Here is a 25,908-nt window from a genome sequence, read left to right on the forward strand (position 1 = left end):
AGGGAGCAGGAGCTTCGTTCTGTTGGCGTAGAAAATGACCAGGATTCAAAACACCTGGAGAGCGAGACACATGATATCATGAACAGGATTTTAGCAGCACATTTTGAGATTTTTTTGTCAACATACTTTCTTGGTTTCCTGACCTGTTTTTGGTGTGTGACTGACTCCACAATGGTCCTACGTGGTTACAGTTTGAAGACTAAAGTGTCTAAAGTGGTGGAGTGTTCCTGAAGGTCATTACAATATTATCCTGAAAGTTGGAAATGCAGCCAGAACCCCAATCCACATTACAGGTGCATTCCCCCAAGTTCCTGCACTCATTTATTTGTTTAAATAGATTTGATAATGTAATCACATAATATCTATTAGATTTAATTCAAAAGACTAATTCACTTGAACTCACCTCATTATTGGAATCTAATTGTTGAACTCTGGTTGTGTATTTATACATACCGTATACAGTATCATTAACAATTGGATGACTTAAGTGTTCGCTAAATACAATAAATATTATTTTTACAAGGCGGCACGGTGAACGACTGGTTAGCACATCTCCCTCACAGTTCTGAAGACCGGGGTTCAAATCCCGGCCCCGCCTGTGTGTAGTTTGCATGTTCTCCTTGTGCTTGAGTGGCTTTTCTCCGGGCACTCCGGTTTCCTCCCACAGCCCAAAAACAACATGCGGGGTAGGTTGACTGAAGGTGTGAATGTGAGTGCGAATGGTTGTTTGTTTATATGTGCCCTGCGATTAGCTACCGACCAGTTCAGGGTGTACCCCGCCTCTCGCCCAAAGATAGTTGGGATAGGCTCCAGCATGCCCGCGACCCTAGTGAGGAAAAGCGGTAAAGAAAATGGATGGATGGATGGATATATAATTTTGATGGGGAACTAATTATTCAACCTTTGTGTCCTGTCGACAACTTGATTAAGCAGTCTCATTATTTTTACATTTTGAACACACTGGCAGTGTGGCTGATGTTTTATGTGATAAGTTTATCAGCAGTCATCACTCTTGACAAGCATTTGGATAGGTTTTCCCAAATGTTTTCATCTGAAGGCCCAAAATTTGGTTCCTTCTCGGGACTTCTTCTTCTTCTCCTTTCGGCTTGTCCCTTTAGGGGTCGCCACAGCGCGTCATCCTTTTCCATGTAAGCCTATCTTCTGCATCCTCCTCTCGAACACCAACTGCCCTCATGTCTTCCCTCACGACATCCATCAACCTTCTCTTTGGTCTTCCTCTAGCTCTCTTGCTTGGCAGCTCCATCCTCATCATCTTACTACCAATATACTCACTATTTCTCCTCTGGATGTGTCCAAACTATCGAAATCTGCTCTCTCTAACTTTGTCTCCAAAACATCGAACCTCGGCTGTCCCTCTGATGAGCTCATTTCTAATTTTATCCAACCTGGTCACTCCGAGAGCGAACCTCAACATCTTCATTTCCGCCACCTCCAGCTCTGCTTCCTGTTGTCTCTTCGGTGCCACTGTCTCTAATCCGTACATCATGGCTGGTCTCACCACTGTGTTATAAACTTTGCCCTTCATCCTAGCAGAGACTATTCTGTCACATGACACACCTGACACCTTCCTCCACCCATTCCAACCTGCTTGGACCCGTTTCTTCACTTCCTGACCACACTCACCATTGCTCTGGACGGTTGACCCCAAGTATTTAAAATCCTTGCTATCTCTTCTCCCTGTAGCCTCACTCTCCCCCCACCACCCCTCTCATTCATGCACATATATTCTGTCTTACTTCGGCTAATCTTCATTCCTCTTCTTTCCAGTGCATGCCTCCATCTTTCTAACCTCCACCTGCTCCCTGCTTTCACTGCAGATCACAATGTCATCTGCAAACATCATGGTCCACGGGGATTCCAGTCTAACCTCATCTGTCAGCCTATCCATCAGCACTGCAAACAGGAAGGGGCTCAGGGCTGATCCCTGATGCAGTCCCACCTCAACCTTAAATTCGTCTGTCACACCTACAGCACACCTCACCGCTGTTCTGCTGCCCTCGTACATGTCCTGTATTATTCTAACATACTTCTCTGCCACTCCAGACTTCCGCATGCAGTACCACAGTTCCTCTCTGGGTTCTCTGTTATAGTCTTTCTCTAGATCTACAAAGACACAATGTAGCTCCTTCTGACCTTCTCTGTACTTCTCCATCAACACCCTTAGGCCAATAAATAATCAGTGGTACTCTTTCTAGGCATGAAACCATATTTTTGCTGACAAATACTCACTTCTGTCCTGAGTCTAGCCTCCACTACTCTTTCCCATAACTTCGTTGTGTGGCTCATCAACTTTATTCCTCTATAGTTCCCACAGCTCTGCACATCACCCTTGTTCTTAAAAATGGGCACCAGCACACTTTTCCTCCATTCCTCAGGCATCTTCTCACGCGCTAGAATTCTATTGAACAAGCTGGTCAAAACCTCCACAGCCACCTCTACTAAATGCTTCCATACCTCCACAGGAATGTCATCAGGACCAACTGCCTTTCCTTTTTTCATCCTTTTTAATGCCTTTCTAACTTCCCCCTTACTAATCATTGCCACTTCCTGGTCCACCACACTTGCCTCTTCTACTCTCCCTTCTCTCTCATTTTCCTCATTCATCAACTCCTCGAAGTATTCTTTCGGTCTATCTAGCACACTACTGGCACCAGTCAACATATTTCCATCTCTATCCTTAATCACCCTAACCTGCTGCACATCCTTCCCATCTCTATCCCTCTGTCTGGCCAACCTGTATAGATTCTTTTCTCCTTCTTTAGTGTCCAACCTGGCATACATGTCATCATATGCCTCTTGATTGGCCTTTGCCACCTCTACCTTTGCCCTATGTTGCATCGCAATGTATTCCTTTCGCCTCACCTCGGTCCTCTCAGTGTCCCACTTCTTCTTAGCGAACCTTTTTCCTTGTATGATTTCCTGTACTGTGAGGTTCCACCACCAAGTCTCCTCTACTTTCCTGCGAACGCTCATATTTGTTTGGCAAAATTTTAAGCCAGATGCCTGACCCAACCCTCTGCATTTATCCGGGCTTGGGACCGGCCTACAGTTTGCACTGGCTTGTGCCCCCCATAGGGCACAAGCCAGTGCAAACCAGCGCTATATTTGTTAAATTATTGGTTATTATTATTATAATATAATTATTACAATAATAATTATAATAATAATAAAAATAATTATTATTATTATTATATTATTATTATTATATTATTATATAATTATTATAATTATATAATTATTATATAATTATTATATAATTATTATATAATTATTATATAATTATTATGTAATTATTATTAAGTTAAATTATTTGTTAAATTATTTGTTAAATATTTGTCTTATTTGCTGTTTAAAGCGCTATTGTTTTAAATAAAAAAATAAAGGTTTAACAAAAGTTTAAAAGTGGCACTTAGGGCCCAAAAAATGTCATGTAAATTTGACACACCCCTCCTTGAGCCGTCACCTTGTCGTGGTGGAGGGGTTTGTGTGTCCCAGTGATCCTAGGAGCTAAGTTGTCTGGGGCTTTATGCCCCTGGCAGGGTCACCCATGACAAACAGGTCCTAGGTGAGGGACCAGACAAAGCACGGCTCAAAGACCCCTAATGATGACGACAAACAATGGACTTCGTTTTCCCTTGCCCGGACGCGGGCCACCGGGGCCCCCCACTGGAGCCAGGCCTGGTGGTGGGGCTCGAAGGCGAGCGCCTGGTGGCCGGGCCTGCACCCATGGGGCCCGGCCGGGCACAGCCCGAAAGGGTAACGTGGGTCCCCCTTCCCATGGGCTCACCACCTGTGGGAGGGGCCATAGGGGTCGGGTGCAGTGTGAGCTGGGCGGTGGCTGAAGGCGGCGACCTTGGCGATCCGATCCCCGGGTACAGAAGCTGGCTCTAGGGACGTGGAATGTCACCTCTCTGGCAGGGAAGGAGCCCGAGCTGGTGTGTGAGGTCGAGAAGTTCCGACTCGATATAGTCGGACTCGCCTCCACACACACCTGGGGCTCTGGTACCAGTCCTCTCGAGAGGGGTTGGACTCTCTTCCACTCTGGAGTTGCCCATGGTGAGAGGCGCCGAGCAGGTGTGGGTATACTTATTGCCCCCCGGCTCGGCGCCTGTACGTTGGGGTTCACCCCGGTGGACGAGAGGGTAGCCTCCCTCCGCCTTCGGGTGGGGGGACGGGTCCTGACTGTTGTTTGTGCCTATGCACCAAACAGCAGTTCAGAGTACCCACCCTTTTTGGAGTCCTTGGAGGGGGTGCTGGAGAGCGCTCCCGCTGGGGACTCCATTGTTCTGTTGGGGGACTTCAATGCTCACGTGGGCAATGACAGTGAGACCTGGAAGGACGCGATTGGGAGGAACGGCCCCCCCGATCAGAACCCAAGCGGTGTTCTGTTATTGAACTTCTGTGCTCGTCACGGATTGTCCATAACGAACACCATGTTCAAGCATAAGGGTGTCCACACGTGCACTTGGCACCAGGACACCCTAAGTCGCAGTTCGATGTTCGACTTTGTGGTCGTGTCATCGGACTTGCGGACGCATGTCTTGGACACTCGGGTGAAGAGAGGGGCGGAGCTGTCAACTGATCACCACCTGGTGGTGAGTTGGCTCCGATGGTGGAGGAAGATGCCGGTCCGACGTGGCAGGCCCAAACGTATTGTGAGGGTCTGCTGGGAACGTCTGGCAGAATCCCCTGTCAGAAGGAGTTTCAACTCCCACCTCCGACAGAACTTTGCTCATGTTCCGGGGGAGGCGGGGGACATCGAGTCCGAGTGGACCATGTTCCGCGCCTCCATTGCTGAGGCGGCCGACCGGAGCTGTGGCCGTAAGGTGGTCGGTGCCTGTCGTGGCGGCAATCCCCGAACCCGTTGGTGGACACCAACGGTGAGGGATGCCGTCAAGCTGAAGAAGGAGTCCTATCGGGCCTTTTTGGCCTGTGGGACTCCTGAGGCAGCTGATGGGTACCGGCTGGCCAAGCGGAATGCAGCTCTGGTGGTCGCTGAAGCAAAAACCCGGGCATGGGAGGAGTTCGGTGAGGCCATGGAGAAAGACTTCCGGACGGCTTCGAGGAAATTCTGGTCCACCATCCGACGTCTCAGGAGAGGAAAGCAGTGCACCACCAACACTGTGTATAGTGGGGATGGGGCGCTGCTGACCTCGACTCGGGACGTTGTGAGTCGGTGGGGAGAATACTTCGAAGACCTCCTCAATTCCACCGACACGCCTTCCCATGGGGAAGCAGAGTGTGGGTTCTCTGAGGCGGGCTCTCCTATCTCTGGGTTTGAGGTCACCGAGGTAGTTAAAAAGCTCCTCGGTGGCAGGGCCCCGGGGGTGGATGAGATTCACCCGGAGTTCCTAAAGGCTCTGGATGTTGTGGGGCTGTCCTGGTTGACACGCCTCTGCAACATCGCGTGGACATCGGGGACAGTGCCTCTGGATTGGCAGACTGGGGTGGTGGTCCCCCTTTTTAAGAAGGGGGACCGGAGGGTGTGTTCCAACTACAGGGGGATCACACTGCTCAGCCTCCCTGGTAAGGTCTATTCAGGGGTGCTGGAGAGGAGGGTCCGTCGGGAAGTCGAATCTCAGATTCAGGAGGAGCAGTGTGGTTTTCGTCCTGGCCGTGGAACAGTGGACCAGCTCTACACCCTCGGCAGGGTCCTCGAGGGTGCATGGGAGTTCGCCCAACCAGTCTACATGTGTTTTGTGGACTTGGAGAAGGCGTTCGACCGTGTCCCTCGGGGAGTCCTGTGGAGAGTGCTTCGGGAGTATGGGGTACCGAACCCCCTGATACGGGCTGTTCGGTCCCTGTACGACCGGAGTCAGAGTTTGGTCCGCATATCCGGCAGTAAGTCGGACTCGTTCCCGGTGAGGGTTGGACTCCGCCAAGGATGCCCTTTGTCACTGATTCTGTTCATAACTTTTATGGACAGAATTTCTAGGTGCAGCCGAGGCGTAGAGGGGGTCCGGTTTGGTGGCCTCAGTATTGCATCTCTGCTTTTTGCAGATGATGTGGTTCTGTTGGCTTCATCAAGCCGTGACCTCCAACTCTCATTGGAGCAGTTCGCAGCCGAGTGTGAAGCGGCTGGGATGAGAATCAGCACCTCCAAATCTGAGACCATGGTCCTCAGTCGGGAAAGGGTGGCATGCCATCTCCAGGTCGGGGATGAGATCCTGCCCCAAGTGGAGGAATTCAAGTATCTTGGGGTCTTGTTCACGAGTGAGGGAAGAATGGAACGGGAGATCGACAGGCGGATCGGTGCAGCGTCTGCAGTGATGCAGACTTTGTATCGGTCCGTTGTGGTAAAGAAAGAGCTAAGCCGAAAGGCGAAGCTCTCAATTTACCGGTCGATCTTCGTTCCTACCCTCACCTATGGTCATGAGCTGTGGGTCGTGACCGAAAGAACAAGATCCCGGATACAAGCGGCCGAAATGAGTTTCCTCCGCAGGGTGTCCGGGCTCTCCCTTAGAGATAGGGTGAGAAGCTCGGTCATCCAGGAGGATCTCAGAGTAGAGCCGCTACTCCTCCGCATTGAGAGGAGCCAGATGAGGTGGCTGGGGCATCTGATTCGGATGCCTCCCGGACGCCTCCCTGGTGAGGTGTTTCGGGCATGTCCCACCGGGAGGAGACCCCGGGGACGACCCAGGACGCGCTGGAGAGACTACATCCTTCGGCTGGCCTGGGAACGCCTCGGGATCCCCCCGGAAGAGCTGGATGAAGTGGCTGGGGAGAGGGTAGTCTGGGCGTCCCTGCTGAAGCTACTGCACCCGCGACCCGACCCGGATAAGCGGTAGAGAATGGATGGATGGATGGAATTTGACACAGAGAGGAGTAATGTGAACAAGCCTCCCAAATTTGAATGAATAAAAAAAAAAAACAATCTAATTGTCGAATGGATGGCGGCACGGTGGACGACTGTTTAGAGCGTCAGCCTCACAGTTCTGGGGACCTGGGTTCAATCCCCGGCCCCGCCTGTGTGGAGTTTGCATGTTCTCCCCATGCCTGCGTGGGTTTTCTCCGGGCACTCCGGTTTCCTCCCACATCCCAAAAACATGCATGAATTGGAGACTCTAAATTGCCCGTAGGCATGACTGTGAGTGCGAATGGTTGTTTGTTCCTATGTGCCCTGCGATTGGCTGGCAACCAGTTCAGGGTGTACCCCGCCTCCTGCCCGATGACAGCTGGGATAGGGTCCAGCAGGCCCGCGACCCTAGTCAGGAGAAGCGGCTCAGAAAATGGATGGATGGATGGATGTCGAATGGATCCGCCAAAGGGAATCAAACATATCGAGGGGGTGATAGCTTATATAATGTAAAATCACGTTAGGAGTCTCAACTTCAAAATGTAATGGTTATTGTGGACTATAATGTATAAAAACAAGCACACAAGTCAACTTACCCTTGGTGTTGGTGACACAATGTCACTGCCGAACACGGCACCTGATAACAGTGGGACGGTAGGTAGATTCTCAATTGGTGAGTCGGGACCCAAAACTGGGTCGTGGTAAAAAAAAAATTACGACGTACTATATTCCTATTCTGATTTTTTCAGTACAGTACAGAGGCTTACCAAGTTCCCACACAGAACATAGTGGGAAAGTGACAAGAAATGTTACTTCCTTGCACTCTAACCACTAGTTTACTCTGTAAAGAAATACAGTGCAGCTCAGCCTTTGATTGCGGACATCATGGCAAGCAATATGCCTTTGACAGGACAGCTAACTCATCAGAAACAGCATTTTCAAATATAAATTACTGTGCATGTGTTTTCAGAGGCTATTTTTATACCAAAAAAATCACGTTTTTTCTTAACTTCTATGAAAGTGGGTCACGACTTTAAAACAAATCAAATCCAACTTTATTTACAGAGCACTTTTCATAAAATGACATGGAACTCAGTGCTTTACATAGTTGAGGGTGTACCCCGCCTCTTGCCCGAAGATAGCTGGGATAGGCTCAAGCACGCCCGCGACCCTAGTGAGGATAAAGCGGTACAGAAAATGGATGAATGGATGAAAACAAAATCATTAGCAAAACCGTATTAGTTAAATTTTAGCTCTCATTGTGCTCTCAAATAATGAATTTGTTTGTTTGTTGCAGCTTTTCCTGCTCAGTTGGACATGCAACTGCTATGCCAATTGTAAAGTAATAGTACAGGTAGATCTTAATAATTAAGAAGAGTGTCAAAAAGCTTAATTTAATTTGGTAGTTCAATACAAAAAGTCAAACTCATAGAGATGCACTATACACACTCAGTGAACTACTGCAATATTTTTAAATATATGTGTATTTTTTATGATTATAGCGATCTATAAAGTAGAATATTATGTAACAAACAATCAATAAAAATATACATGATATTTAATGTAATAATTAGGCAGGAATTTGTACTCAGCATAGTATTTTCCCAATGTTTAATGAATGTATATTATTAATAAGTACTGAAATAAATTTTCTTCCATATTGTAGTTATTATGTGATGTACCTGGATCTTTAATTATTTTAGAAGATACTATTTCACACATTAGTTTACTTGTGCTTTACATGCAAGACTTTTCACGTTTGCCCTGAGAAAATGTTAACTTGTTGCATTCGTTGTCTTATAGCTGCCACAAGGGGACGCTAAAGTCTCATCGTGGAAAAGACCTCGACTATTCTTTTTCATTGTTGAACATTTGAACAGCTTTCTGAATTTATCATATAACACAAGCATAGTATTACCAATTACCTCTTATGTTCTACTAAAAAAAAAAAAAAAAAAAAGCACACTTCAGGAAAAAGCTATGTCTGGTAAGGCAGCCTTTCGAATATGAATGATAATGAATGATGTTTTTGAAACATAGAAAGTATTTTAATTTCCTTTAACGTTACCACACACCAACAAGAAATAGTTCCATCCATCCATTTTCTGAGCCGCTTCTCCTCACTAGGGTCGCGGGCGTGCTGGAGCCTATCCCAGCTGTCATCGGGCAGGAGGCGGGGTACACCCTGAACTGGTTGCCAGCCAATCGCAGGGCACATACAAACAAACAGCACTCACAGTCATGCCTACGGGCAATTTAGAGTCCCCAATTCATGCATGTTTTTGGGATGTGGGAGGAAACCGGAGTACCCGGAGAAAACCCACGCAGGCACGGGGAGAACATGCAAACTCCACACAGGCGGGGACGGGGATTGAACCCCGCACCTCAGAACTGTGAGGCTGACGCTCTAACCAGTCGGCCACCGTGCCGCCCACAAGAAATAGTTATTGAATAAAATTTATGTATAATTCTATGTGGCTTTCTAGATCTATATGTTGCTAAATATCTTACAGGTCATTTGTGCCACTTGCATACGTGTATTGCCTCGTGAGAGCCAACAAAAGCTGTCCCTAAGGTAAAAATGCTCACTTGACAGAGAGGTATTAATATAACAATATACACACTATCTGTAGTATATTATAAATATTATACATTTTGGGAAATTACAAGCTCTTCAACAGTGTAAAAAAAAAAAAAGTCGCCTCATCACTATTAGTAGTTGATAGTACCATTTATTATATTGTTATTATTACACTGGGAACACAATTTTTGTTGAGTTATGTCTGACAGCTGTTTTTAACTAACATTTGGGTGCAGAATGCAAAACTGATCTCAGTTTTTCTCTATCAAGTGTATTTTTTAACTATAGAGCCCCATTTTCTTAAAAAATATGAAAAATACTGTACTTAACAGACATGCTTGATTTATAAAACTTTTCAAATATTGACATACAATGAAATATGAAAGAAACTTGCATGATTGCAATGTTTATTATATGTTTGACAAAGGATATGGCAAAAATCCTCTTAATTCCTACTATGCTAGCTTTCTGTTTGCAGATATTGATAGTACTGACCTATTGGGAGCTGCACACACTTCTCACCGCACTGTCTCAATTGTGACTGCACAAACAAGTTGCCACATAGTTCCAATCGTGAGTCCAATCGTAATCAGGGGACTTTTACTTATCTGGAGGGTAAGCTGTGGAGAAAGTTAACCTGGACTTGAAAACACACTTGGGGCTGACGTCACTTCTGTTGGCAACTTTTTCCATTTGTGTACAGCATGACAGCTAAACGCTGGTTCACCATGTTTGCTTTGGACTCTGTGCTCCACTATTTGACCTGAGTCTGTCGATCTAAGAGCCCTACTGCGTGCCATTAGCATTTCTTTCATGTATTGAGGACCTAAACCATTTAGTGATTTATAGACCAGTAGCAGAAATTTTAAATCTATTGTAAAGCTGACTGGAAGCCAGTGTAAAGAATTTAGAATTGGAGTAATATGCTCTGACCTCTTTGTTCTGGTCAGAACCCGAGCTGCAGCATTCTGAATGAGCTTCAGCTGTTTAATGCTCTTATTGGGGAGTCCAGTCAGAAGATCATTGCAATTGTCAAGTCCACTTGAGATAAAAGCATGGATGAGCTTTTATATCTATATCCATCCATCCATTTTCTGAGCCGCTTCTCCTCACTAGGGTCGCGGGCGTGCTGGAGCCTATCCCAGCTATCATCGGGCAGGAGGCGGGGTACACCCTGAACTGGTTGCCAACCAATCGCAGGGTACATACAAACAAACAACCATTCGCACGCACAGTCACACCTACGGGCAATTTAGAGTCTTCAATTAATGCATGTTTTTGGGAGGAAACCGGAGTGCCCGGAGAAAACCCACGCAGGCACGGGGAGAACATGCAAACTCCACACAGGCGGGGTCGGGGATTGAACCCGGGTCCTCAGCGCTGTGTGGCTGACGCTCTAACCAGTCCCCACCGTGTGTGTGTGTGTGTGTGTGTGTGTGTGTGTGTGTGTGTGTGTGTGTGTGTGTGTGTGTGTGTGTGTGTGTGTGTGTGTGTGTGTGTGTGTGTGTGTGTGTGTGTGTGTGTGTATATATATATATATATATATATAAATCTAACTCAACAGAAAAAGAAATCAAGTTGTTCCCCAGTAATAATAATATTTGTGGTAGTAGTTAACCAAACCTTTTTCGTGTTCAAATATTTTCAAAAAATATTTAAATAATCCTGTACATTTATATCATTTATACATAGAATGATGAGAGAGAAATACCCTGTAAAATAATTTTTAATATGTGTATGCTGGACATTTTCATAAGTGACAAGTCGATAAATAAAATCTATAAAAATAATATGAGCTATGACAATGAAGAACTTGAAAGTTAAACCCACCAGACAATAAATTGTGCCATTTCCCTCTCTCTCTCTCTTCCTCTCGCTCTCTCTCACTCCCCTACAGACACACACAGACACACAGTCCATCTCGCCATTCCTCCCACCCACTGACTTTGATAAATTTGCTTACATTTAACTGAAGCACTCATTCTGTTTGAGCCAGGTCTTTGTGGCGCATACAGGTGCGCACATTGACAATGGGTGTGTCACTTTTGCCTCTGCTGCTGCTGTGCGATATTGGCTGGGCAAAGAACATTACTGTGAGGGAGCATTTCATTGCTGCTGTGGAAATCGGTTGGGACTATGTCAGTGTGGGTGATCGTGACGCAACGTCTGACCAAAGGTGATCCATTTATGTATTTATTTATTTATTTATTTATTGCTGTTTAATTAATGTCTTACTGGTCTGCTTCAAGTTGATTTCTAGCATTTTCATTGTTTACTAAATTTTACTTTGCTTTTAGGTGGGTGTCCAAAGATAACCCTCAGAAATATATTAAGGCAGTTTACAGGGAGTACACAGACGCCACATACACTATCCCCAAGCCGAGACCACCTTGGACAGGTTCGTGGCAACAGACAATCTCAGCAATGTTTGCCTTGGATTTTCACAAACAGATGCCGATATATTGTAATACTAGAAGCTGCACTCATCCACATTAAGGATAATCAATTAATAAATCTGGGGTTGGTCTTTTTTTCCAACTTTTATTGAGCTGAGGTATCCATTTTAAATAAGAAAAATCATACGGCACAACACCATACAAAAATACTGAAATAGTTATGATCTCGTCTCAATTTTCCCACAATTTATGATCTCGTCTCAATTTTCTCACAAATGTACTCAGTGTGAAATCTGGGCCTGTTTAATTTTAAACAAAGATGATCTACTCGCAGGAGGTCATAACTTATTCTATTGTATGAATAACAACAGTTTTATTGTACATTCTGCCATCTAGTGGACGAGCATTTAATTTTTCTACCTGTCAGTATATGTCGCTGGCATAGATAAATGGGGAAAAGCATTTTTGTAAATAATAAATAATAATTTTCAGATAAGTTAAGTGAAATTGGAAAAATTCCCACGACACCTGTGAGAGATTGTCAGTGTACCACAGGAAAGGACCCAATTGCACTTGCATTTGGTCCAAACGTTGTTTTTTTTTAATCAAAGATGTATTTTCTTCGATTCCTGCAAGTAAATTAGCTTTGTGTAAACAGGACCAAATGTTACACTGGGTAAGTCAACTTGTGAGTAAATGAAAACAAGGTCATGATTATTTCAGATCATGTATTTTTTTTAATCACATTTTTCCGGTATAAAATTTGTGCCAATTAGTAAAGGTTGAGAAACACCCAAAGCCCTAAAAGCCCTAAAATCCCCCTGGCTCTTAATTCTTCATCTTACCAAGTCAGTTTCTGACAAATTCATGCTTCCAATGTCATGGGAACAGTTTGGGGGAGGCCACTCAAGTTTCAACAGTGCAAAAAAGCGAGGTCCCATCACGTCATACTTCGATGGGGTTGGTGTTAGAGAATTTGAGCCCATCAGATACCCTTGGGTTGAACTAAACCAGAGATTGTGAGCCGTCAGGCCCTCCCTCATCCCTCTTCAACCACTTCTAGAAACTTCCCCGAAGAGTAGAGGAGCAAATGAAAGTTTCCTCCATTTTTACTTCCTGTCGGGGTCATTGTCGTGTAACACAGTACTTTCACCCATTCAGTACCTTTCATTTTTTTTTATTCTGACTGCATTCACTGGCAGTGTAGCTTCCACACAGTGGAATGTGTGAATGTGAGTACGAATGTCTCTTTGTAAAACCTGTGGTTGACTGACTGACAATCCAGGGTCTAGTCTGCCTTTCACCCAACACCACTTTGGATATCCTCCAGCTGCTTATAACTATGATCAGGATAAGTGATATTGAAAATTATAAGAGGGGAGGAAAAAAAATGTTCACAGCTATAAGGTTGTTCCACAACCAATTTATCTGCACACCCCTTTATCTGCAATATGGCACAGTCATGTTCCTTAACTGTTCCCAAAAAGCTGGAAGCTCAATGTCTTGGTTATATAAATAATAATGTTAACATACTCTTTAATACCCTCCTACTACACTTAATATATATACCGTAGGACTGATAGAATTAATTTCTGCCACATTATTATAAAGGATGAAATACACCGACAATATATAGAAAAATACTTTTTAACCTTTCTGCACTTTATTTCTATGTACACTCTCATCAGACCAGGGTGTATTTTGTTGTGCATATAAAGGATCATATTAAATTAGATCCAGAGAACATTTCTTGGAGCTTTAGGATCTCACCCATGTTTATTCATTAACTCATGCCTCAACGGGGGTCTCTGGGTGTTCTTGTTGTGTTTTGTGCCTTCAGGTATTCAAGGTCCAGTAATTGTGACTCAGCCTCGTGAAAGAGTCGTTGTGCACTTCAAAAACCTGGCGTCTCAGCCTTACAGTATCAGTCCAGTGGGTATAACATACTGGAAGCAGTCTGAAGGTACTCGACTCGACTGGGATTGAAGCAACTGATTGTGTCCTATGAATAAGAACTACATCTTTGTACTGTAGCTCACAACTTGATAGCAACTTGGCATCTTGCATTACATTCTGTCCTTCCTGCACACCACTCATCTTCTCACTACACTCAAACCTGTCATGTTGCAAATGGGAAAATAGTCTCATACGGATGAAGTAAAAAAAATAAGTACGTGAAACCAGAAATGTACATACACTATATAAAAATACGCTCTTTTTTTTCTCACTGTCTTGACATGAAATCAGAATGAACATTTCCCATTTTAGGTCAATTAGGATGAGCAAAATTATTTCTATTTTCTAAATGCCAGAAAACGAGAAGATTTTTTTTTTTTTAGACAAATACATGGTTACCTACCTAAACAAATGTGTTTCTATCTGCTTTTTAAAATATATATATATCTGCAGAAGAGAAGCAAACATGGGTATTATGGGTTAAAATAAAATAGGACGCCACTCAACTTTTGATGACTGTTGGTGGTCTTAACGTGTATGCAGTTGTGGTCAGACTTCTCAGAGGTGTGAACTTTATTCCCTCTCATCTAATATATTATGTGAAGTTAAAGTCTCCACTGACCAGAATGAGGGGCGCCGGGATGCTGAAATTGTCCTCTTGCGGTCACAGCGTCCATGATGTCTCTCATATTGGCTGCAGGGCCCACAACTGAAAGTTACATGTAAACAAACAACTGCATTTATCAAAGAGCCGGTCGCGCGTCCATTGGCAAGTAACCTTATATTCTCAAGAATGATCAATGGAAGGAAGGCTTTAAATCTTTCAAAAATTTGAATTTGAAGGCATGTCAAAAGTTATGCCTCCGAAAGCATTTTATTGGTTTGTTGGCTTAATGAGAGGTGGGGAATTGTTTTTGCAATTTTAAGGATAAACGAGGTCATAGTAACAAAATAATTATAGATCGGGAAGCGCTCAGCACAACCTTTGAAATGACATACACCGAAATGTATGAACTTTGACGTGAGGGGCTGCCCATGAAGGTCAAAGGCAATCGCCACCACTAGACAATCAGCTCTACCCTTATATCACCCAAGTTTAGAGATATTATGTTTTGGTCATTGCATCAGCATGTACAGGAACAAGATTTATGTATGTTATGAGATTATTTGGAGTTTGAACATTTCTTGTGTGTTTGACATGAATCTTAATGCTTTAACCTATTTAAAAAAATTACTTTTCAAAAAAAAGCAATGCATATTAAGGAAGAAAAGCAAGTGAAGTTAGCAGTGCTGCAGACAAGCAAAACGCAGACAAAGAATTTGCGGCGATAATGAGGAATTAGTGGTAGCACAAAAAGTAGAAATCACATAAGTGAACAACAGTCTACGTCATCTCCTGTGTGCAGACTTTCTAGCTGCAAGTACCGGTTTGAGCCAAAAGATCATGTCCTACATCCCCGCGCGAGTTAAAACGTGATTCCCACGTTGCCAGAAGGGTCAGAGCCTCTTCTGAGCGCAGTGGCATGTGTCATTTCCTGAAAGCAGTTCATGTCTTCCTGCCACAGGATGACATCCCACAATGGACTTTATCATTATCTGAAATGTTGTGTAAACCACCTCCAGCAATCTGAACTCTTGAGCAAGATTGTAAGATTGTTTTTATTTCTAATGTTTTGTAATGTTTTTTCCCCCCTCCAGGAGCTGGCTATGATGACTCCACAGCAGGCAAGGAGAAGGAGGACGACGCTGTCTCTCCCGGAAGATACCACAAGTACGTGTGGGACATCAGCGCCGCTGACGGACCCACAATTGATGACCCCGAATGTCTTACCTACTCATATTCGTCCCAAGTGGACCCAGTCCGAGACATCAACTCTGGACTTGTTGGTGCCCTGCTCATCTGCCAGTCAAGTCAGTGTTGTGGGAATGGCTGAATGGAACAAAACACTAGAGTGCATTTTGCCTTGTCAATATGGAATCGTAATATTCCTAAATTACATACATATTCTTCTAGGAGCTAAACGGTTTAGCTGAACATAGAAACAAACAATCATTCGCACTCACATTCACATCTACGGGCAATTTAGAGTCTTCAATTAACCTGCCATGGGCCCTCATGAACTGTGACGCAGATGTGCTACCCAGTCGTCCACCGTGCCACCCTTGTGACAACATTACCTGCTAATTCCAGGTCTTTTGGAAGCTCTCCACAGGTGATCCTTGGCTCTTGGACAACTCTACTGATTATTCTTTGCACTCCTCTGTCATAAATCTTGCAAGGAGCATCTGCTCGAGGCAAATTTATGGTGGAATGATTGGCTTTCCACTTACATATTATGGCCCCAATCGTGCTCACTTGAACGTTCAGAAGCTTAGATATGCGCCTGTAACCAATGCCATCGTTATGCTTTGCAACAGTTAGTTTGCCATGGTCTTGAGACAGCTCTTTGCTCTGACCCGTCATGAGATGTGTCTTGACTCATACCTTGGCCATGAGACCTTTATGTAGGACTTAATCAGCTGATATTCATTTGCACTGACAAGGGGCTGGATTGCTGTCATTGATAGATTTGAGGTGTTTTCTTGGCTTTCCATGCCTTTTTGCATCTTCATGTGTTCAATACTTTTTCCCTGTGTCATTTCACAGTTTTACACATAACTTAATTCCTGAGCTTATTTGTTCTACTTTCTTTGTATGTATGTATTACTTGGTTTGTTCCCAACATCTGGTGAAATTTTCAGGTCAATAGCACCTTTGGAAGTAAATTTAGTGATACAAATGGTGACGTGTTAAACACTTATTTCAGCTGCTGTATATACATAATTCATTTATTCATAGTTCATTAATAATATGAATTAATTAACTTGACATACTGTAATTGCCCTGGGAATCTTGGAAACTTGGAAGTAAACTTGGGTCACAAAACAAATTTTGCTAAACTCTGGACTTTGACTTGTGCTGGTGTACCTAATGTTGTAGTTGCTGCTCAATGCACATTGTAGACTGTATCCCATCTTTACCAGCTAAACTGTTTAACTCCCAAAAGAATATGTATGTAATTTAGGAATATTACGATTCCATATTGACAGAGCAAAATGGTCACAAGACTTTTTTTCCGGACTCAATACATTTTCATTGTTGTGGTAACACCCGGTGCGGCGCTCACAATGCAGCGAGCCGCTGCTGGAACGGCTTTGGCTCCACAGATGCAAACAACTGGGCAATTTTAGAGAAGTTAACTATTTATTAGGTGCCACGGTGGACGACTGGTTAGAGCGTCTGCCTCACAGTTCAATCCCCGGCCCCGCCTGTGTGGAGTTTGCATGTTCTCCCCGTGCCTGCGTGGGTCTTCTCCGGGCACTCCGGTTTCCTACCACATCCCAAAAACATGCATGGTAGATTAATTGAAGACTCTAAATTGCCCTTAGGTGTGAACGTGTGTGGGAATGGTTGTTTGTTTCTATGTGTCCTGCGATTGACTGGCGACCAGTTCAGGGTGTACCCCGCCTCTCGCCCGTAGATAGCTGAGATAGGTTCCAGCACGCCCGCGACCCTTGTGAGGATAAGCGGTACAGAAAATGGATGGATGAATGGATATTTCAGGCTTTATGGTTGTGATGAATTGTACCAGTCAATCACATGCGAGTTTCGCCACCCTTTCAGCCAATCAAATCAGTATCGCAGGCGGTAATTACTGAAATCACTGACTACGTACAGACAAGACAGAGACATGGAGAGAGAGGAAGAGCGGATAAGTTGAGTTGAAGACAGAGAAAGATCAGAAAATGACCGACAAGGGAAGAGAAATTTTGGAACAAATGACGGTTAAAATGGAACAGGCAGTGTCATTTTTGTTGGTACTTCACAGTGGGAAGTTCCCACAGGGAGCTTTTATTAAAAGTGCATACAATATGTGAAATGCCATTATGAACCAAAAAAAGGTTTTAAACAAACATAACCACTAAAACGGTTGTTAAGATTTGTTACATTAAAATATGTAAAACAGTTTGAGACCTCACTGTTGTGTAAAGATGCCAAACAGAAAAGTGGAGTTCAGCACTTTATTTCAACACGTAGAACTTTCTCTTTTTATTTACTTGCTTTTATTGTGGAAGGCAGCCCTACTTTTATTGAGTAAGTGAGAGAATATTACACAGTTGTGCTCTTGTTTGATTACCAAGGTAGAATTTGTAATTTTTGATTATGCTCTAATATCATTATATTAGTGACATTTCAACATATACATAATGTAACTAGCCACTTTTTATTGCATAAACATAATTTTTTTATCTTAATATTTATGAACTTAAATTGTATTTATACTCCTGCAAATGAAGGTGTTTCAAAGTGATCTTTTTGTACCAAGTGAGTTTTCACTTAAACAGAGTGAGACCAGAAAATCCATGTGAATGATTACGTATGCTGCTGTATGCTAAAGTGCGTGCAATACACAATTCTTCACATCAGGCTTGTCTTTTTGTGCACGTTCCTCCAGGTGCATTCAGTAAGGACAACCAGAGGAGAAATACTGCATTCGTGCTGCTCTTTGCAGTGTTTGATGAGAGCAAGAGCTGGTATCGGGAAGTGGGACCGAGGAGCAGAGAGAACATTCAGAGGCACAACAGCAGGACAGAATATCACACCATTAATGGCTACATCAACTCCACTTTGCCGGGTAGGAACTACACCGACAAGATAGTTTTCGTGGTGGTGTGTCGGCAGGGTTGTGATGTTCCTGACATCGCTGTGTGCTCATGCAGGTTTGACGATGTGCAAAAAACGTGTGTTTTGGCATATGATTGGTGTCGGCACTGCCCCAGAAATCCACTCCATCCAGTTCCAGGATCACACTCTGAAGGTGATGCACATTTAAACTTTTCACCAGGTAATCCATGTATCATCTGACCATCTAATAAGATCTAATAAAAAATAAAATGTTCTACGAATTTTGCCTTTCCGAAAGTTAATAAAGCTCAGTGTATATTGACACTGTCAAAATATTAATGTAACCCAAACAAAGAGGTCCCAAAAAGTATAAATAATTAAAAGTAGCCTAATGATGATCTCATCATAATTTACTCACATACTTATGTTAATTATGTAGCTTCGGCCATCTAGTGAAGAGTATTTAATTGTTCTGCCTGTCACTATACCTGTACATCACTGGTAAACTAGATGAACAAAGGCACGTCATTTGTAGTAAATAAATAATTTTCAAGAAGATGAAATTCAATCAAGTGAAACTGGATAATTTTCCACAGTACACCCGCTTCATCTCTCACAGCACACAAAAGTCCCGCAGCACAGTGCTTGGTAATCACAGATCTACGGTCTTATTACATGCTGTGGATGTACCCAGTCCATCCCTTTTCGATAGAACTTGTCCTCATTCAGGCAGGTGGGTGAGCTGTAGCCTATCCCAGATGACTGTAGACAAGAGGAGGGGTACACTCTGGACCGGTCACCAGAGCACATATACCATAGACGAACAACCATTCACACTCATATTCATGCATATGGACAATTTAGAATCTTCATTGACCCTAACACGCGTGTTTTTGGAATGTGGTAGTAAGCAGGTCAGAACCGAATTCGAAGAGAGAACCTCTAAACAATGAGGTAGTGAGATGTGCAAACCACTATTTCACCGTGCTACAATATAATGTGGCATATATTGCATCACGTTATTCCATAATTTTCTTTGACCTACACAGAGGCTTTTTATTTTGTTAGAGGGAAATCTATAAGCTCTCTAAATATATTGATTTAATTTTAATTTAGCGTGAATTTATTATTGTCAATAAATTAGGGGTGGGACTCAGTTGAAAAATGTTCTAATTAGAGACTTTGTAATCTATGAATCTCGATTAATCGTATTTTAATCGTATAACAATATTTGTCTGACAAAGCAACATGGTTTCATTTAATTGGATTTTACTGGATGATAGAATCAAATAATTGACAGAGACACAAATATTGTTAAAGGGAAACCAAACAGACCCATTATTATTATTTTTTTTATAAACTTGTCCTGTTCGGCTTTTAGTTCAAGCAGAATGGAGAATCTGGATCCCTTTTATGTCGGAACACTTTTTCTGTGCCACAGTGGAGGTTTTAATACTCCCACTGAGGTTCTTTGTATTCTGATGGATATTTATTGAAAATTTCAATTTAGGGCCATAGTACCCTCAAAATGCCCATACCAAATAAAATGTCTTGAAGATTTGACACATCAAAGAAAAGAGTCTTGTTAACAAGCCGCACAATGAATTAATGGATTAAAAAAATTGCAAAGTATGTGAAATCAGGCATCAAAATGTCCAGAATTGAAACATTCTTTCAGCATGCAGACATTGTGGGATTGTCGCTAAATGCTCTGAAAATCTCGTCTCCCTGGAACTTTCAGCTGTCAATCAAAGGTGTACCTCCTCTCACTACTCCTGCTAAGTTGGGAGAAAAGAATTTGCAGCGATTGCACACGCTCTCACAGGCCGCAGAGAGACATTCTGGACATTTGTCTCTGTTGAAAATCAGCGGGCTATTAATTGACTGCGTAAAGGTTCGTCAGCCGCGATGCGTCCCGAGGAAGAGGAGGGGGAAAAAGTCATCCAGCCAATGGGGCGGTGGTGCGCGCATTGCTTTAGCCACCGAGGTTCAATCTTCAGCGGAACACAGCCCGTTGATTTTTTCTTCTCCTCTTCCTTCTCACACAGCGACGCGAGTGGGTGACGGCTCTAATGCCCTTGCGCCGGACCTCCAGCTGCTTCTCTAACCACTGTCAAGGGTTAGGGGGATCCCGTCCGGCCATTGCCTCGCAATGCAATGCCTTGTAGCAACACACCAACACAAAACACATTACACTTCAGGGAAGATGTGGGGTTGTTTTCCGAGTTGTGGGCATAGTTTGATGGCCAATTGCACGCTATACTGGTAGGGGTGGGTCCGGTTATCATGAATGAGGAAGTGGCAATTCCGCCAAATGGCGTTTGGTGTTTATATAGTGGTGGAGGGCCTCATGCTAGAAAGTATCCGCCCCAACCCTGTGACGTCACGGAGGCTACCTTTTAGTCCCGACCAAATAATCTGGCCAAAAGAGATGAAGAAAGACTCTATCTCAGCAATTCAGTCTTATATTGTTCTCAGTCTTAACACGTTTTAAGCACTTAAACGTATTTAATGTATGTAGAAGTGCCTCGGTGGTGTGAAATCTCCTTTTTGCACAATATGCACAAAACCACGCTTATCAAGGCTTCCGTCAGGTAGTTTTGTTTAAATGAAATTTGCCTCCCATCAGTCCAAGCAATGCTGTTTCATCCAATTCCTCCATTTTGGTCGTCGAGCTGTGTCGTGTGTGTCAGTGTAATCGGTGTACTAGGAAACGCGGAAAAACAAAGGTTCCGCGTTCCTTGGAACACAAAATATGATTAAAATTTGTACATTTTAAAAAAATAATTAACATGTTTGTAATTTATTAATCACGATTAATGCGTTAAAAGAATAATAAATACATCCATCGATCCCTTTTACATCCATCTATCCATTTTCGATAACGCTTGTCCTAATTAGGGTGGCAGGGGAGCTGGACCATATCCCAGCTGACTTTGAGCAAAAAGGCGGAGTACACCCTGGACTGGTCTCCAAACAATTACAGGCCACCTATTGTAGATACAGAAAATCATTCACAATCGGTAAACTACTACATCATAAGACATAAATAATTCTTAACTGTTTTGTTCAATTTGATTTCAAACAGTCTGGTAATGCAATCTGGTACCACAATATTGACTTGGTTTGTATATCACGCTCTTGCCTAAAGTAAATCAAAGTGTATTTTTCTGCATTTACTTTTCCAGGTGATGAAACATCGCAAAGTGACCATGAAGGTGACCCCCATGACCTTTATCACTGCAGATATGAAGCCTGGCACTGTCGGCCGCTTTCTCATCAGCTGCCAGATACATGCACACCACCTGGGTAAGAGAGGCCCTTTCATATGAATGTCCCATCATCATATGGGCTAGAAGTGATTCCTCTGGTGACAATGCGCAGATGGCATGACGGCCATGTTCAAGGTGGAGAGCTGCCCAGGGCCAGACCTTCGCAATGTCAGACGCGACTACGATGAGTATGACGAGGACGACTTTAACACCATTCATTTACAGCCCATGAGGCCTCGAGCACAAGGGAGAGCCACCAGGGGACAGCGGTCAAAAATCTGGCAACATTACATTGCTGCCGAGGAAGTCGTGTGGGACTACGCTCCTCATCTCACAGCCACAGACAGGTAGCACACAAAGGGAAGGAAAGTTGCAGGGAGTAACACGAAAATGTAACTAAATTCACACATTACTCTTTCAAACATGAGTGAGCTGCAGTCCACAGACCCGCCCGAGGCCCCTCATCACCTCGACTACAAGTATAAAAAGGTGACCTATGTGGAATACACAGACAGATCTTTCACTCGGAGGAAAAACACGGTCAGGACACTGATGGGTCCACTACTGAAAGGAAAAGTCAGTGATCGCTTCCACGTAAGTCAGCCAAGCCTGTATTAAAAAAAGACTTATTGAACTTGTTTTCACCTAATTATTCATTTGTAATGCTCAATTTGAATTCTGCCTCCAGATCATATTCAAAAACCTGGCCAGTCTTCCTTTTAATATCTACCCCAATGACCTCACCAAAATCTATCCACTGCTGAGATCCACCAGTGGTAAGCCGCTTTGATACAGTAGTCAGGAATCCTTGTTTTATCGCATTATTGTCCAGAGAGTGCAGGCCAGGTAAACGACGACTACTGGGGACAGGAGGAGCTGCTGCTTAAACATATATATTTCTCTCAGATACAGTGGGTACGGAAAGTATTCACACCCCCTTAAATATTTCACTCTTTGTTATATTGCAGCCATTTGCTAAAATCATTTAAGTTGATTTTTTTCCTCATTAATGGACACACAGCTCCCCATATTGACAGAAAAAAAAACAGAATCGTTGAAATTTTTGCAGATTTATTAAAAATGAAAAGCTGAAATATCACACAGCCATAAGTATTGAGAACCTTTGCTGTGACACTCATATATTTAACTCGGGTGCTGTCCATTTCTTCTTATCATCCTTGAGAGGGTTCTACACCTTCATTGGAGTCCAGCTGTGTTTGATTATACTGATTGGACTTGATTAGGAAAGCCACACACCTGTCTGTATCAGACCTTACAGCTCACAGTGCATGTCAGAGCAAATGAGAATCATGAGGTCAAAGGAACTGCCTGAAGAGCTCAGAAACAGAATTGTGGCTAAGGACAGCTCTGGCCAAGGTTACAAAAACATTTCTGCTGCACTGAAGGTTCCTAAGAGCACAGTGGCCTCCATAATCCTTAAATGGAAGACGTTTCGGACAACCAGAACCCTTCCTAGAGCTGCCCGTCCGACCAAACTGAGCAATCAGGGAGAAGAGCCTTGGTGAGAGAAGTAAAGAAGAACACAAAGATCACTGTGGCTGAGCTCCAGAGATGCAGTCGGGAGATAGGACAAATTTCTAGAAAGTCAACCATCACTGCAGCCCTCCACCAGTCGGGGCTTTATGGCAGAGTACCTCGACGGAATCCTCTCCTCAGTGCGAGACACATGAAAGCCCGCATAGAGTTTGTGAAAAAACGCCTGAAGGACTCCAAGATGGTGAGAAATAAGATTCTCTGGTCTGATGAGACCAAGATAGATATTTTTTTAACTTAATTCTAAGCTGTATGTGTGGAGAAAACCAGGCACTGCTCATCACCTGTCCAATACAGTCCCAATAGTGAAGCATGGTGGTGGCAGCATCATGCTGTGGGGGTGTTTTTCAGCTGCAGGGACAGGACGACTGGTTGCAATCAAAGGAAAGATGAATGCGGCCAAGTACAGGATATCCTGCACAAAAACCTTCTCCAGAGTGCTCAGGGCCTAAGACTGGGCCGAAGGTTCACCTTCCAACAAGACAATGTGCCAAAGCACACAGCTAAAATAACAAAGGAGTGGCTTCAAAACAACTCTGCCACTGTTCTTGAATGGTCCAGCCAGAGTCTTGACTTAAACCCAATTGAGCATCTCTGGAGAAACCTGAAAATGGCTGTCCACCAACGTTCACCATCCAACCTGACAGAACTGGAGAGGATCTGCAAGGAGGAATGGGAGAGGATCCCCAAATCCAGGTGTGAAAAACTTTGCATCATTCCCAAAAAGACTCATGGCTGTATTAGCTCAAAAGGGTGCTTCGACTAAATACTGAGCAAAGGGTCTGAATACCTATGGCTGTGTGATATTTCAGTTTTTCTTTTTTAATAAAGCTGTAAAAATTTCAACAATTCCATTTTTTTATCTATCAATATGGGGTGCTTTGTGTACATTAATACAAAAAAAATTAACTTAAATGATTTTAGAAAAGGCGGCACGGTGGCCGACTGGTTAGAGCGTCAGCCTCACAGTTCTGAGGTGCGGGGTTCAATCCCCGTCCCCGCCTGTGTGGAGTTTGCATGTTCTCCCCGTGCCTGCGTGGGTTTTCTCCGGGCACTCCGGTTTCCTCCCACATCCCAAAAACATGCATTAATTGGAGACTCTAAATTGCCCGTAGGCATGACTGCGAGTGCGAATGGTTGTTTGTTTCGATGTGCCCTGCGATTGGCTGGCAACCAGTTCAGGGTGTACCCCGCCTCCTGCCCGATGACAGCTGGGATTGGCTCCAGCGCGCCCGCGACCCTAGTGAGGAGAAGCGGCTCAGAAAATGGATGGATGGATGGATTTTAGAAAATGGCTGCATTGTAACAGAGTGAAAATTTTAAGGGGGTCTGAATACTTTCCATACCCATAAAAAGTTGTTAACTAACGATGGTAAAAGCTTGTGCCTTGTGTGAAGCTTGTATGAGTGAGTGAGCACTGAACCTCGCTGCCGTGCTTTTAAAGTAAACTAAAATAAGTCAGCAAGAGCAAACATTTTGGCTAAATCCGGTAATGTTCGTTCCAAAATTCAAACATGGTTTCCATGAAATACAAAAAGATTCAGGTTAAACTTTCGAGATACACTAAAGGAATCATTTTCATTGAGTCAAAGCTAAAATATTAAACGTGACAGATCACTTTTTTTTTTTAAGTTCATTTTATTTTTTCCGTGAGGCAAGGAGGGCATTAATCAGAGACACAGCACACAGATCAAAGTTAGCACCAGAAGGTCATCAGAGTGACACAGCCGAGGCTGTCCATAGGACCACAAAAATTCACTCCATTGAGCTGGACTTTATAGAAGAGTGCCCAGAAGAAAGCCGCTACTTTCAGATAAAAATGAGAAGGCACATTTTGAGTTTGCAAAAAGGCATGTTGTTGAGTCCCAGACTGTATGGAGGAAGGTGCAAAACTTGATCTTCTCAGCCATCAAGGAAAACTCCATGACTCAAGTACATCCAACACATCTCAATACCCCAAGAACACCATCCCCACAGTGAAACATGGGCGTGGCAGCATCATGCTGCTTATAGACACTGACAAATTTCTAAGTCACAGAAAACCTTTACCGGCCGAAAATGACCCAAAACTGTATTTTCAATGTGGGTCTGAAATTATTTTATCACCGAAACATACCGTCCAAGACAGGATGTTGTGATGATGGAAGGAGAAACCGCGACCCGCACCGCCTGACTGGATAAACCGGCACCCATTCGGGTTAGCCTCGAGACAATGGGTGAAGCTTACAAAGCTATAACCGCTAGCCTGATACAGCAGCCCATACTTTGCAGCCTGTAGAATGTTATTCTGCCCTCCCTGAGCGTACCTTAAGCTGTTTATTGACACCCCAGTTGGAGTTTACTGTAAAGCTAAGCATATAACAAACATAATTACACGCATTTTATATTTAAATGCAAGAGACACATCGTTTTCGAAATCGCCAGCTTAATGCTAACAGTCAATGGAAAACCCTATTGAAAACCCTATTAGTATTTGGTCACGAGAGGGATTTACCTTGAAATAATGAATATTCACACATAAACGCCGTCGTAACACATACAGACAGGTAATATAACAATACTCACGGGCATATATTCACCCTAATTTGTGAAAGACAAGTTCATTAACGTTATTTCGTGACATTCTTCGTCTACTCTTTTTCAGTTTATGTAAACGAGTAACTCCA

At 43.6% G+C, this 25,908-nt stretch overlaps 1 protein-coding gene across 3 annotated transcripts in view; it reads left to right on the top strand.

Moving 5' to 3' along the window:
- The first annotated feature begins 11,311 nt into the window (after positions 1-11,311).
- Positions 11,312-25,908, top strand: part of f8 (coagulation factor VIII, procoagulant component) — a 31,377-nt gene continuing 16,780 nt past the window's right edge. The window contains exons 1-10 of one of the 3 annotated variants that reach the window (XR_009790393.1): positions 11,312-11,574; positions 11,696-11,796; positions 13,635-13,757; positions 15,449-15,661; positions 18,247-18,426; positions 18,512-18,609; positions 21,605-21,725; positions 21,801-22,035; positions 22,117-22,282; positions 22,377-22,464. Coding sequence is in view for 2 of the 3 variants with exons in the window: in XM_061786925.1 (XP_061642909.1) it covers positions 11,429-11,574; positions 11,696-11,796; positions 13,635-13,757; positions 15,449-15,661; positions 18,247-18,426; positions 18,512-18,609; positions 21,605-21,725; positions 21,801-22,035; positions 22,117-22,282; positions 22,377-22,464 (1,471 nt within the window). In the remaining variant the exon portion in view is untranslated. The remainder of the gene's footprint in view (positions 11,575-11,695; positions 11,797-13,634; positions 13,758-15,448; positions 15,662-18,246; positions 18,427-18,511; positions 18,610-21,604; positions 21,726-21,800; positions 22,036-22,116; positions 22,283-22,376; positions 22,465-25,908) is intronic. The other 2 variants (XM_061786925.1, XM_061786926.1) reach the window with 2 other exon arrangements.

This window comes from Phyllopteryx taeniolatus, chromosome 10 (assembly GCF_024500385.1).
Source record: "Phyllopteryx taeniolatus isolate TA_2022b chromosome 10, UOR_Ptae_1.2, whole genome shotgun sequence".
In the NCBI taxonomy this organism is placed as follows: Eukaryota; Metazoa; Chordata; class Actinopteri; order Syngnathiformes; family Syngnathidae; genus Phyllopteryx; species Phyllopteryx taeniolatus.